This window comes from Otolemur garnettii, unplaced genomic scaffold, assembly GCF_000181295.1.
Source record: "Otolemur garnettii isolate 467f Iridium unplaced genomic scaffold, OtoGar3 scaffold00167, whole genome shotgun sequence".
Taxonomy (NCBI): domain Eukaryota; kingdom Metazoa; phylum Chordata; class Mammalia; order Primates; family Galagidae; genus Otolemur; species Otolemur garnettii.
In genome coordinates this window covers 1,296,005-1,309,899 of record NW_003852562.1, presented here as the reverse complement: position 1 = coordinate 1,309,899, position 13,895 = coordinate 1,296,005, and the positions used below count along the sequence as shown (strand labels likewise).

Here is a 13,895-nt window from a genome sequence, read left to right as displayed (position 1 = left end):
TCTGTCTCCTGCTTAATCCTGGAAAGCTGTCCACTTTTCTGTCTAGACAGTATATTACTCTAATTGAGCTTTATTTATTTTCCTATCCTATAAATACTAATCACTCTCAAGTGAAATATTTCCCATTTTTAGTTCCCTTTGGCTGTCTAGTAATCTTTATGGAATCTAAGTTATCCAAACTATTTGATTTTCCTCTCAAATTTTCATCCTTCACTTTTATTTATCTTAGTTAATGGCAAAACCGTTCAATAAGTAGTTCAGAACAAAGAAGTTAATCCTTTTTGACTCTACCTTTTTGTATTGTAGATTCAAACTCTGTCTCTGGGGCACAGAATGTTGTATTGCTAGCAGTTACCACTTCCTGTGTCCTACTCCTTATTCCTAATGTTCCTTGATTTCATCTTTGTATGAACCATCTTTATCTTTTTCCATTGGCTCCCATTTTCACTTATAGTCAGACTTATTCTAAAATTTAGCATATCTTACTATTCTATCCTTCTCAGAATGAAGTCATAATTTTCATTCCTCTGATATCATCTCTTGCCACTCTCCTTGTTTACTCTGTTTTAGCCACACTGGTTATACAAAGGCCTCTTTGCCATTCCCTTAAAAATGAAGAGTTATTGTTATATTTTCAACACTGAGAGCCTGCCTACCTCGATAAGTAGTTGTTAAATTGAATTAATGAAAACGCCTCCTGTTTGTCTGATGACCTGAAAAAGAGTTCCTTTTTCACTTTTCTCAGATGAATGTTCACCTTTCGTTATGTTTAAATAATTAGTGGTCAGGTTAATAGTATAGGTAATAAAGTTTTAATTTTTAATTTCTTGTCAACTAATGATAAGTTATCTGTTAGTTTTCACTTAACTAAAAACTATCTAAGAAAAGTGGTCTAATGAAATTTTTTTGCTTGTTTATTTGTTGCCCTGGGTAGAGCGCTGTGGCATTGTAGCTCACAGCAACCTCAAACTCTTGGGCTTGAGCAGTCTGTTGCCTCAGCCTCCTGAGTAGCTGGGACCACAAATGTGTACCACCACTTCTAGATAGGATTTTTTGTTTGTTTCTTTTGTTTTGTTTCTATTTTTAGTAGAGACAAAGTCTCACTCTTGCTCAGGCTGGTCCAATGAGACTGTTTTTTAAAATAACCTTTAGACTATTCCATGAAAAAAATTGAAGGTGTTTTTGTTTTCTTTTGCCAGAATATTAGCTCGAAGAAAATTTAGAGGTTATCTAGTGTATTTAATAGGATACTTTAGGTTGTAATTAGTAGAAAATTTGATTCAAAGTAGCTTTAACATTGAGGAAGCTATAAGCAAATGTAACTGAAATTGTGATGATAGGTGGCCTGTCAGTCAGTCTTGTCAGGGAACATGTGGCATATTTAGCCTGAGTTATTGAGGAGAGTTTAATGTGAGGCTGTTTACAAAGCAATGAGCATTGTTAAAGGAGTTAAGCAAGGTTTGAAGAGATGAAGTGTTTAATGTAACACAAAGAAAAAGTTATTCTTGGTATAAGAGAAGGGCACCTGACTGGAGTATGGTCTTTAGTGAAGGAATATAGTTTATTGACTTGAAGGGGTAAAGCCAGGAAAATGAATGTCCCGACTTACATTTTCTTCCTGTCCTTTAATTTCCTGTTGTTGTATCCAGCTTGTCAAACCTAGTTGGAACCAGTAGGCAGGGGAATGTCATGGGGAAGGCTGGAGAGCCAACAAAACATCTGTGGAAGGTGGGTTACAGGGCTGGGTTCTGAGTCTCAGTCATGTCATCAGAGACTCAGGCTGACCTGATTTCTGCTGTGCCACTTACAGTAATGATTTTATGCTAAAGCTGGTTTCCTTTGTGGTCACAGAAAAGCCACTAGGAGTTTAGCACTATTGAGCTTCATATCTAGTAGAGGCAGAGAGTGACTTTCTCCTAGTTACTGAGCAGGATCCTCCCAGTTTCACTGGGAGGCTTAGGCCTTGGCCTCCCTTTGAACCAACATTGTTGCTGAGAATGCTAAACTTTGAGGCTGAGTCTCTAAACTAATCATTGCCTGCCACCTACCTCCCAACCAACAACAGATAATTAATGTATTGGATGGGGCTATTTGGAACTCAATTTGGAGCCCTGGGAGGAGCAGAATGGGATTGAGAATCAGCTACTGGATAATGTGCCTATGCAGATAAAAATAATTTTGTAGTTTATTTATCACACATGATTGGATATTAAATATACTGTGGAAAATTACTTTAACTGGTATAGACACATCGTTAAGTAGAGAGAGAATGGGTTCTGCCATTAAAAAAGAACATTTTGGCAACCAGTTACAGTGTGGGCTGCTGTAAATGTTGGAAAGATCTCTCTTTCCTGAATAGAAATTTCTCCATATAACTCCGTTTCTCCTGTTTGGTTTAGTTAATTCTGGAGTGGATGCTGTTATATAGTTTTCTTTTCTAACTTTTCTGACTCCATTTTCAAATATGGTTATTCAAGTCACATATAGGAATTCTTAAAAATTCTGTATTTTGTCACCACACAAAAGTGTTGTTACAGAGTTCTAGTTCCAGAAGTTGTATTTTTTATTCATGTTATGCTTCTGCCTGAGATTTATAGGTTTATGACTCTAAAGTATTCAAATAAAACTCTTTTGAAAAAAGCTTTATTTGAGAAAATGAATGCAAATGCTAGACCAGAAAAAAAATTTAAAGCCATCAATCAAACATATTTAGAAACAAAGTTGGATGTCTTCTGTCATCTTTTTCTTTTTCTTTCTTTTTTTTTTTTTTTTTTGTAGTTTTTGGCCAGGCCACCTCTGGTATATGGGGCCAGTGCCCTACTCCTTTGAGCCACAGACGCCACCCTGTTTCTATTTGTGTGTGTGTGTGTATGTGTGTGTGTTTAATCAATTTTTATTCTATTCTTGAATTTGATATGAATTCAGTTAAAGATTCACTGAGAATTAGGATAGAGATTGGGAAGGTAAAAGTCGAGTAAGATGGAATTCTATCAGGAAAGAAAGATTTTTGAATAACTAATGACAACAAACGTAAGAAAGCAGGATTATTAGAGGTAAAGGTAGCATGACATTGACAAGAACATTCATTTTACACCAGGAAGATTTGATTAGGCAGTAAAATCACCCAATTTTAGATAAATACTTCCTAAATATTGGTTTTATAATTATAATAAAACTACCATCCTAGAAGGGCTAGGAGTCTTGCTACGATTGGTCTCTAACTCCTGAGCTCAGCACTCCTCTCACCTCAGCCTCCAGGAGTGCTAAGATTACAGCCATTAACCACTCTGCCAGGTCGAAATGCAACTTTTTTAGTAAAATCTTTTAGCCACCCTCCTACAAATATTATCTGTTCTATGGGCTTTTTCAAGAACTTAATAATCTCTAACATGTTACATGTTAGTATTTTACCTTTTTTAACTGTATGTATCTATCTTCTCCTCCCTTAGATTGTAAGTTCTATGAGGCAGCGTTTTTTTCCCCCCTAGTTTTGTTAACTGCTCTTTTCATAGTAAAAGTAATTCTTCATTCCAAGAAGAATGCTTGGCAAATAGTAAGTATTCAATATGTATATATTCTAAATGACCAGATGAAAAGTGGTAGAGGACATGGGATGCAAGGATATTACAAGTTGGGACATGTGATAGAAAAGCAGACAAAGCAATCTGCTATCCTATGGGTGAGATTGGCTAAAAGAAGTACTGTATGTGGACTCAGCAGAGTTGTTTGGTTTTGAATCTTTTTTCCTTTTAGTACCTGGAGCAGTAATCACAGTTCTTCCCTGTCTCCCACACACATTAACTATTTGCCATCATTTGAGTTTGTGACCTCTTATGTAGAATCAAATTTTTTGAGTTACCTTGATATGAGCATGAAGAATGTGGATATGTTATGGGAGCTGAAAATTAGTAAGACAGTTTTGTCCCAGTTAGACTTTCATTGTCTTGTACTAATATTTTGGACTTAAGTTAGAAATGAATGAGAGTAATGGACATGTGGATGAGGAGTGAGTGGCAGGTAATTCTTTATCCCAAGATTAGAAGGATAGTGATACTCTAGGAAGGATCACTAGCTAAAGAGGAAAAGATTTTCATACAAAGATGTATTTTTTGAACTTTGAGTTGGAATTACCAGCTTTTATTACAAAAAGCTTTTATATCAGCTTTTTTTCTCTCATCTTATAGCATTTTCATTTGAAATTATATTCTAGGGTAGCATTGTCCAATTAAAATATAAGCTTCATATGGAATTTAAAATTTTCTTATAAAAAGTTTTAGGTAAAATTAATTTTAATGTATTTTATTTAACTTAGTATATCTAAAATATTATCATTTCAACATATATTCAATAAAAAATAAGATTTTTTACATTTTTTTTTCTTTCTGGGCTGGGTTTGAAACCGCCTGCCTTGGTGTATGTGGCTGACACTGTAACCACTGTGCTATAGGCACTGAGCCAAGACTCTAGGTTTATTGATGAAATTAAAAACTTAATAATAAATATAACATTTTATTTTATATTTAAACTATTAGAGATGACACGAAATGTTCATGTTATGCAAAATCAGAAATTATGCATTTGATACTCTGGATATTTCAAGGCAGAATTTCTGTTTTCTTTTTTAGTCATCAAGGGTTCATATAACCAGAGCTGTCCTGGAGCAGTTTTTATCTTTTGCAAAATACCTTGATGGTTTATCCCATGGTGCACCTTTGCTAAAGCAGCTTTGTGATCACATTTTATTCAACCCAGCCATCTGGATACATACACCTGCAAAGGTATGAATTTTATTCTCATTAATTTTATTTTAGGGTAATGTTACAAATTTTAGTGACAACTAAAGTATCAAGTAGAAAATATTTGAATTTGTCAGTTTATTATATGGTTGCTAGATAATTGTGTTAGGCATATCCATTATCAAAATATTAAATAGAGTGTATATAAGCCTTCTAATAAATGAAACTATAGTTAAAAAATAAGCTTTGTGTAACAGTGCATTCTGACATGATGAGGTGTGAATCATACCTTTCCAAAGAAGAGAATTTGACATTCCAATTATTGAAAGACTAGGAATAGCTGGGCATTGTGGCAGGCCCCTGTAGTCCTATCTACTTGGTTGGCTGAGGCAAGAGAATCTCTTAAGCCCAAGAGCTGGAGGTTGCTGTGAGCTGTGAGGCAACAGCACTCTACCAAGGGCGATGGAGTGAGACTCTGTCTCTAATAATAATGAAAGAGTAGGAAAAAGAACAGGCGCCAGCCACATACACCTAAGGTGGCGGGTTTGAATCCAGCCCGGGCTCGCCAAACAACAATGATGGCTGTAACCAAAAAATAGCCAGGCGTTGTGGCAGGTGCCTGTAGTCCCAGCTACTTGGGAGGCTGAGGCAGGAGACTCACTTGAGCCTAGGAGTTGGAAATTGCTGTGAGCTGTGATGTCACAGCACTCTACCCGGGGGGGACAGCTTGAGGCTCTGTCTCAAAAAGAACAGATAAGTAATTGTCATGACCAGTGTGATAATTTTGATTGGAAAATTACTTTTATTTTAAAGAGAGAATTTAAATGCTTACTTGTAAACAACTTTTGGTTTTAAAATAAATGTATATATACATAAAGTATTTTACTAGTTATTATTTAAAATTCTTACTTTGTCTCCAACCTGAATGTAGCCCTATTATATCTTACTAGAAAAAATAATGGGGGATATTTTTATTTATTCATTTGTTCATTTATTTTTAAGAGATGAAGTCTCCCTCTGTTGTCTGGTCTGAAGTGTAGTGGTGTGATCATAGCTCAAACTCCTGGGCTCAAGTAATCTCCTGCCTCAAACTCCTGGGCTTAAGTAATCCTCCTGCCTCAGCTTTCAGAGTACCTGAGACTATAGGCACATATCACCATGCTGGACTCATTTAAACATTTTACTTTTTTTGCAGAGACTGGGCTTGCTATGTTTCCCAAGCTGGTCTCAATCTCCTGACCTCAAGAGAATCCTCCTACCTTGGCATTTTGATTTTGAACTATCATTTATAGTTTTAACAAAGATACTGTACTGGTTTGTTAGATAATATTTAAGTTCTGATTTTTATTATGGTTCATTTTATTGATAATTGGCTAGACCTGAGTCTAAAGTGAGCTCACTGTTTTAAACAGGTTCGACTCTCCATCTGTATGCTTATGTGGTCAGACTCTGAAAGCCAACTATAGACTGTATTTTTTTCAAATTAGCTGTAGCTAACTCATGTTAGTTCTTCTGCTATGAAGAAGTATGTACACACACTGAAAACTACCGAAGTTTACTTTGACTAAGGACTTTTATTCTAGGTGGTTTTTAAAATATTTTGATCTTATCAGGTTGGTTTCAGTTAAATAACTGAATTATTTTTAATTATTTAATTGTCAAAGGCTGTGAGTTTATCTTTATTATAGTAAGTTTTATTAGAATATTTTAATTGTAAGTTATTTTCTTTTGAAAATATAAATAATATTTTAGAAAAACTTATTTTTAACCCCATAACAAATGGTCATTTCTTAGCTTTTATTAATTCCTATTTAAATTAAAATTGAATTTATATTTGTAATGTTAGCAGTTGAGACATTTTAGATTTATTTTGATGATGTGTTAATATTCTGCTTTAGGTTCAACTTTCCCTCTATACTTATTTGTCTGCCGAATTTATCGGAACTGCTACCATCTACACCACCATACGCAGAGTAGGAACAGTGTTACAGCTCATGCACACGTTAAAATATTACTACTGGGTAATTAATCCTGCTGACAGTAGTGGCATCACGCCTAAAGGATTAGGTAAGTACAGCACTATCACTCTATTACGCTTGCCCACAATGAGTCTGATGAACAGATGTGCATGATTGTGAGATTGTCCCTTAACTGTTGTTCTCTTTCTTCTGTAGTAGACTGGTAATTGGTAATTGTTTGTAGTAAAGAAATTTAGAGCTTTTCATGATTAAATTATTTTGGAATAATAAATGAAATAAACTGTCATCTTTATTTCAGTCTTTATACTTTTTTAATTCTGGAAGATGCCTTCATAATACTAAAAACAGATGAATGATATTAGTTATGACCAGTGTGTTCTATTGTTAGTTGTTAACATTTTTAGATTGTTAACCATTCTTTTCATTTTTATTTCACATTTACCCTTTGTTCTGAGTATAGTAAAAACTAATTTAATCCTATGCCATATTTTCTTTCTTATTTTAAGAATATAGCCAGTTTCTATAATTATGCAAAAATACATACTTAGAGAAAAAATACAGAAGAAAAAAATATTTACATTGACTGTCAGTGCAGGTCATGTGTTTTGCTTTATTGCTTTGTCATTTTAATGTTCTTCAATATAGAACAGGTTTTGTTTTACTATTTCCTTATCTTTTAGACCTTGAAGTCTTTGAAGGATACAGACAAATTACTTTTTTAGACTGCTTCTGTATTTGAATTTGTTAGGTATTTGCTCGTGATGTTTCTCTTTTTTCATCTTTGCAAGGACTAACGGAGAAGCCATCCTATTTCTGTCTCATTGTAAGGGAGATACATGTAAGGAGATACATGACTTTGAATCGTTCTTTCTAATTAAATTTGAACATTTGATTAGGGTGTTGTCTTTCAGATTTCTTTATTAAAGAATGATAATTTACAAGTATTTTTTGAGAGTGTGCAAATATTCTGTTCTTCCGCTACATTTCACTTATTTTAGTTTATTGATGACTCCTGCTAGAACTAATCTTTAGTTATTGATGACTCCTGCTAGAACTAATCTTTTTTGTGATAGCTGCCAATGACAGTGCTTTCTAAGCATTTATTATTTGGCATTTGACTTAAGGAGAACTTGTTTTACTCCTCCATTTATTTATTTATTTTTTACTTTCTAAATATTAAGTGTAAACTTGTGGATTCAATGTAGTCTATTGAGAATTGGCATGCTTTCTTTGCAAAGGACCAATAAGTAAGTATGTCAGGCTGAGGAAGCCTCTGCCACAAGTGGTCGACTCTGCATTGCATTGCCAGAGTATCCACCGATGGTGTGTGAATTAATGGAGATGGCTTGTGCCAATAGAACTGGCAAAGCCTGGTGAAATTATGGATTTCGCCCAGAGGCTATGTTTGTCTATACTGAGTTGTGTCGTTATTCTTTTTGAAGCTCAGGATTTGGCCAGTGGAACCCTTCACATAGATTCTTGAGCCTTTATGACAAATGCCTATAATTTGTTAATATTTTCTTATCTTCTCCCACAAGTTGTTCTTGGTTCATCTTAGACTTTCTTTGTTTAGCCCTGGTTTTGGCCAGTTTTCCAAGGATCCCTGGTTTGCTTGGTGAAAATGTTTTTTAGAAACCAAGATCTGAGTTTTAGGTGCACTTCTTAGTCCTTGGAGGTCAATACCTAGGTACTCTTGTTGGACAGATAGAGTAAATATGTTTATATGTATGTGTATGTAAACTGAGAGACTGAGAGACTTCGTTGCCTTTTTGGCTCTGTCAACCTCAGTGTCTCCGGGCTTCTGCTGTCCCCTCAGTACCCTGGTACCTGAAGCTTTATGTACTCAGGCTACTCCAAGGACAGGGCGGAAAGAGAACCAATAAATAAAAAGAAAAGTGACAAGAAAGTTGGAAGAACGTTTGTTTTTTTAAATGGCTTTATTTTTTTTTTACTTTAACATTTTAATCTTTTGAAATTAATTTTGTTATTTAGTGGAATGTGAGTTTATGATTTAAAGTACATAGTTTTTCAATACTATTTTGAGCTAAAAGGGTTTCTTTTAAGGCCACTCTTAAGTTAATTGCACTACACTCGCTGTCATAGACCTATTTTTCCTTTATAAACACACACTTGAGAAGCAGGATCATTTTGCTTTGACTATGACTTAACACTTTGTCTCTTAAATTGTTATATTCTGTGGTTCACTATAAAAACACTAAATATATTAAAAATATACTATGTAGTATAGGTAATACATGTTCATGGTACCAACTAAAATAATTTAAAGGTTTCTGAGTAAAAAGTTAATGTTCCCCCAACTAGCAGGTGTTACCAGTCTTAGATATCTTTTTACCTCTTTTACTCATATAAACATGAGCTTATACATGTGTACACATAGGTGCTTCAAATTATAGCTGTTTCAAAGATTTATTTTGAATGTGTCATAGATACAAAGTAGTATGATTACATATAAATATTTATAATATGAAGATAAATATAAAATCAACCTCATGTAAACATCACCAAGCTTAAATAGAATATTACCAATGAGACTGTAAGTACACATCCATGCTCACATCTTCTTTCCATTTCCCTTCCATGAAATAATCTATCTTAAATTTTATGTTTATTATTTCTTTAATTGGATGTATATTAGTTTCTACTTTACTTTCCTATATTTTGCTATTTGTATATTCACAAATAATTGTCTTCCATATTTTACATAAATGGTATAACTTGTCATAATTTGTTTTTTCACTCAATTTAATATTATTTAGATGTATTTGTTTTTTATTTCACAAAATAGATTTATATCATATACACATAAATCAAACTTAAATTTTTTTGCAATATTCTTCTTACATTGTGTAAATATGCCAATAGTAAGTATTGCTAACATTTACTGAATGCTTATAACTAAAATGATCTAGGTACTTTTCTAATTATTTTACATATGTTGATCTATTTAATCCTCACAAAATTTCCAGGACAAGCATTATTATTATCCTTATGCTAATGATAAAGAAATAGAAACCTACAAAACTTGTCCAATTTTATTAAGTGGTGGCAAAAAATTAACAAAGTAAGGAAATTATTACTAATGTAGGGTGGCCTTTGCACATGAACTTGATGGCCACGCTGTATAATGTCTGTCTTCACCTGGACATGTCATGAGAAGGAGAAATGTGGCCCAGAGCTGAGCATTGAAGGAGGGTGAGAGCTTTAGCCTCTGGGTGGACTGGTGCCATGACCAGTTGTTAGGTCTTCAGTAATTTGATGAGCTGGTTGTTAAACCATTGGTAGCCTGAGATGAAGGCTAGATGAATGAAGACCTCCTCCCACCACCCTAATGATGCACCCTTTACCAGACCACTGGTAGTTGATGGGTTTCCCTGCCAGGCCACTCTCAGTGTTCAGTTTCTTAATCTAAAAACGTGTTTTTACAGGTGTTCCTTTTATAACAATTCTTTAAGTTGTATATTATGCTTTCTCTATATGTGCTATCTTTCACATAATAGCAAGTTTTAAAAATATAATGGCAACTTTTGGTAAGGAGGGAAGGATATTGGTGGGTGAGGCAAAAAAGTCTGGAGAGCAGTTTGGGAAAAAGAGATGAAAATAAATCTCCGAACACATAATTCTATGCTTTGTTGTATAATGAGTGGGATGAAAATGGAGAGAGTCTTCAGATAAAGACAAGTTTGACTGTGGATGAAAGAAATATTAGAAAACCTATTAAGTTAATACCAATAGGAAAAAGTATTAATAGAAATATGATTATACATTTATCCATGGGTAGTAAAATATTTTTAATTTTTAAAATTTCTTCTCTAATTTCTAATTAAAAAATTTCTTCTTCCCCCCAGATCTGACACTTATTGAATAGATTGAAATTGCCAAAAAACTAAAAATTAATTTTTGGACACTGTGATATTATTGAAACTGTATAACATTAATACTAACAAATATTATAATTTAAATAAATATTATTATTAAAGAATCCTATAATATACCAATATAATTGCATTAAGGGTATTTAATATCATGATTTTTTTTTCTTTTTCTATTTTATTTTAGATGGTCCCCGGCCATCACAAAAAGAAATTATATCACTACGGGCATTTATGTTACTTTTTCTGAAACAGCTCATACTAAAGGTAAAATTATCTTATATAATTCAGTACTGCAATATATTATAGATGAAACGGAACATTTGGCATTTTAAAATCATTATTGTTAAATCAGCAATAATTACTTTTAATTTATGAATTGCTTTTAAAATTTTATAAATATTAATAGGAGCTAAGGTGTAGTTAACTTTCAGTTAAATGCTCTTTGAAATCTTTCATGTTAAGGGATGTGACAAAAATGGACAAGAAATATATGAATAAGAATTGAGCATAAAGGTTTTATTCTAGAAAGTGATGTGTTTTCCAATCTAAGAAGTCTTATATATTTTATTGCAGTAGAATTTATTAAAGATTAAGATGAAGACAAAGGGACAATAAGTATAAATTGTGAGATAAACAAAAATTGATACTGTAAAGTCTCGTAGGCATATTATATTCAGGAAGGAGTAAATGATAAGAAAACAGTAATATGAGTACAGTTAGATGACCAAAAATACTAACTTTTGACAGTGAATGTCAAAGATGAGTAACTTTTTTTGAAAAGACACCTGTACCAGAATGTTTATTGTAGCATAATTCACAAATGCAAATATGAGTGACTTCAAAAACTTGATATAATTTTCTAAGTTTTACTTATTAACTTGAAACAATTGTCTATAAATAGTGAAGTATGTGGGAATATTAAAACATCACTATTTTAAAGTTTTTTCTGAGTTGTTATATTCTTTTAAAATGATTATTTTAATACCTGTAATTAAAGTTTTTATTTTAGATTTAAAGTAAGTAATGAAATTTTTTTTGAAAACTAGGATCGAGGTGTCAAAGAAGATGAACTTCAGAGTATATTAAATTACCTACTTACAATGCATGAGGTAGGATATGTTATACATCTTATGTCTTAATTATTTGATTCCAAGCTTTAGACTATTTTAACTAGATAAATATTGATAATACTTTTCATACAGGATGAAAATATTCATGATGTGTTACAGTTACTAGTGGCTTTAATGTCAGAACACCCAGCCTCAATGATACCAGCATTTGATCAAAGAAATGGAATAAGGTATGATTATAATTTTAATATTATTAGATTTTAATGGCATATATTTGTTCATCCAAGAATAATTTCTATTCTCTGAATATTTGCTTAAATATAGTAAATCTTACATTTAAAAAGGGAATAAATAAATATTGTGAATACTGAAGGAAGCTGATAAAAAGGGTATAGAAAATGGTCTGAGGACTCACCAAGAGTAACTAAATTGTTGTTGCTATAGTAAAGATAGTACAAATAGTGGGTGGAACAGATGTTTTGCAAGAAGTAAAGGAAAAGGTTTGTTTTAGCAAAAAGCGGGCATAAGAAGACTGTATGATAATAGACCCAAGAGAGAGAGTGGCCAAATTTAGAAGGTACATACATTGCTAATGAATTTAGATTTTTTTTTCTGTTGGTGATGAAAAATAAATCATTTTGAATGAGGAAATGTGTGTAGGCTACCATCTACCATCTAGATTTATCATCAGTGGAGGACAAAAATGATGTAGGGAGATTAGCAGTGAGATTATTTATTCATCAGTATTAAGATGATGACTGAGGCAGTGGCAGTGCAGTGGGAATAATGGAGATGAAAAAGGTTTGGGAATAAGAGGCCAAACCAAAGAATTTGAAAACTGACTTTATTATACTGATTATAAAGTAACTTTGTACGTAGGTTAAGATATAGTTTCTTGATTAGTATTTTAATAAACTTTAGGATCTTTAGGATGTGGATTAGTATTTTGAAGCCATAATTTAGCTCCTTAGGGATTCTCCTTTTTTATTTTTGGAATTTTGACTTTGTGGAATGACTAGGAAATGTAGGTTTTTGCCATATATAACTGAGTAAATTTCACAGAATGTGTTTTCTTATTGTGAGGTTAAACTATATAAAACTGTTGATTTTCAATTTATTTTAAGGTACAGCAATTTCATATGGTTCAATAATATAAAACGATTATACTCATTCTTCTGAACTTATGTCTAGATTGAATACTTAATGTCCTTGTCCTTAGATTCTGGTTTATTACATTTTCTGATCATTGAAGTGAATCAATTGGAAGTATCCTCCATAATCTAAGTATGATATTCCTTACCTTTGTGGAAGGTCCCTACTTAGATTGTCTAATATGATGAAATGCAGAAATAGAATTTTGAATTATTTTGACACAATGGAAATATCCTACAAATGAGACTGCTTTTTGGTAAGATATTTAGGATTTTAAATATATGGTATAAAGGATGTGTAGAGGAAAGAAGATTTTTATTATTTTCATTCATTCATTTTTGAGACAAGTTCTTGCTGTGTTGCCTGGGTCTAGTGTAGGGGCATCATCATTAGGTCATGGCAGTCTCAAACTCCTGAGCTCAAGTGATCCTCCTCCCTCAGAATCCCAACTAGCTTGGACTATAGGCATGTACCACCAGGTCCAGCTAATTATATTTTTTTAGAGACAGCCTATTACTCAGGCTGGTCTTAACCTCCTAGCTGCCAGCAATCCTCCTACCTTGGCCTCCCAAAATGCTAGGATTATAGGCTTTATCCACTGTGCCCAGCCTAGCACAACAAATGAAAAGACCTTATGGTTCATGGTAGACCACCAGCTGGGCATGCCAGATTGTCATCAGTTTAATAAACAAACACAAAGATATAAATGGTCTTTCCTAGCCACTTCACTGTAGGCTTAGCATAATACAAAAAAAAAAAAAATGGAAAAGATAGGCTCATTATGTTGAAAAATATTGAAAACTGTTAAGCATTTAAAAGTCTGTATTCTCTAAAATAGACTTTAAAGGGTAACAGTTGCCGATGAAATGTTTCTTTGGGAAAATTCTGGGCAATTGTAATTTATACATACTAAGAATTGGATAAAAAGAATGAATTCAATTCTTTTGATATTTTATTTTTTATTTATTTATTTATTTTTATTGAATGGTAACTATGTACATTAATGCACTTCTGGGGTACAGTGTGGGGTTTTCACATGCAATCTGAAATACTTCCATCAAACTG

The 13,895-nt window shown here is 32.9% G+C and overlaps 1 protein-coding gene across 1 annotated transcript in view; it reads left to right on the top strand.

The window, feature by feature from the left end:
• Positions 1-13,895, top strand: part of NBEA (neurobeachin) — a 719,303-nt gene that overhangs the window by 145,039 nt on the left and 560,369 nt on the right. Inside the window, exons 12-16 of the mRNA XM_003800132.3 lie at positions 4,626-4,778; positions 6,635-6,803; positions 10,793-10,872; positions 11,655-11,717; positions 11,811-11,908. Of these exons, the coding sequence (XP_003800180.1) occupies positions 4,626-4,778; positions 6,635-6,803; positions 10,793-10,872; positions 11,655-11,717; positions 11,811-11,908 (563 nt within the window). The remainder of the gene's footprint in view (positions 1-4,625; positions 4,779-6,634; positions 6,804-10,792; positions 10,873-11,654; positions 11,718-11,810; positions 11,909-13,895) is intronic.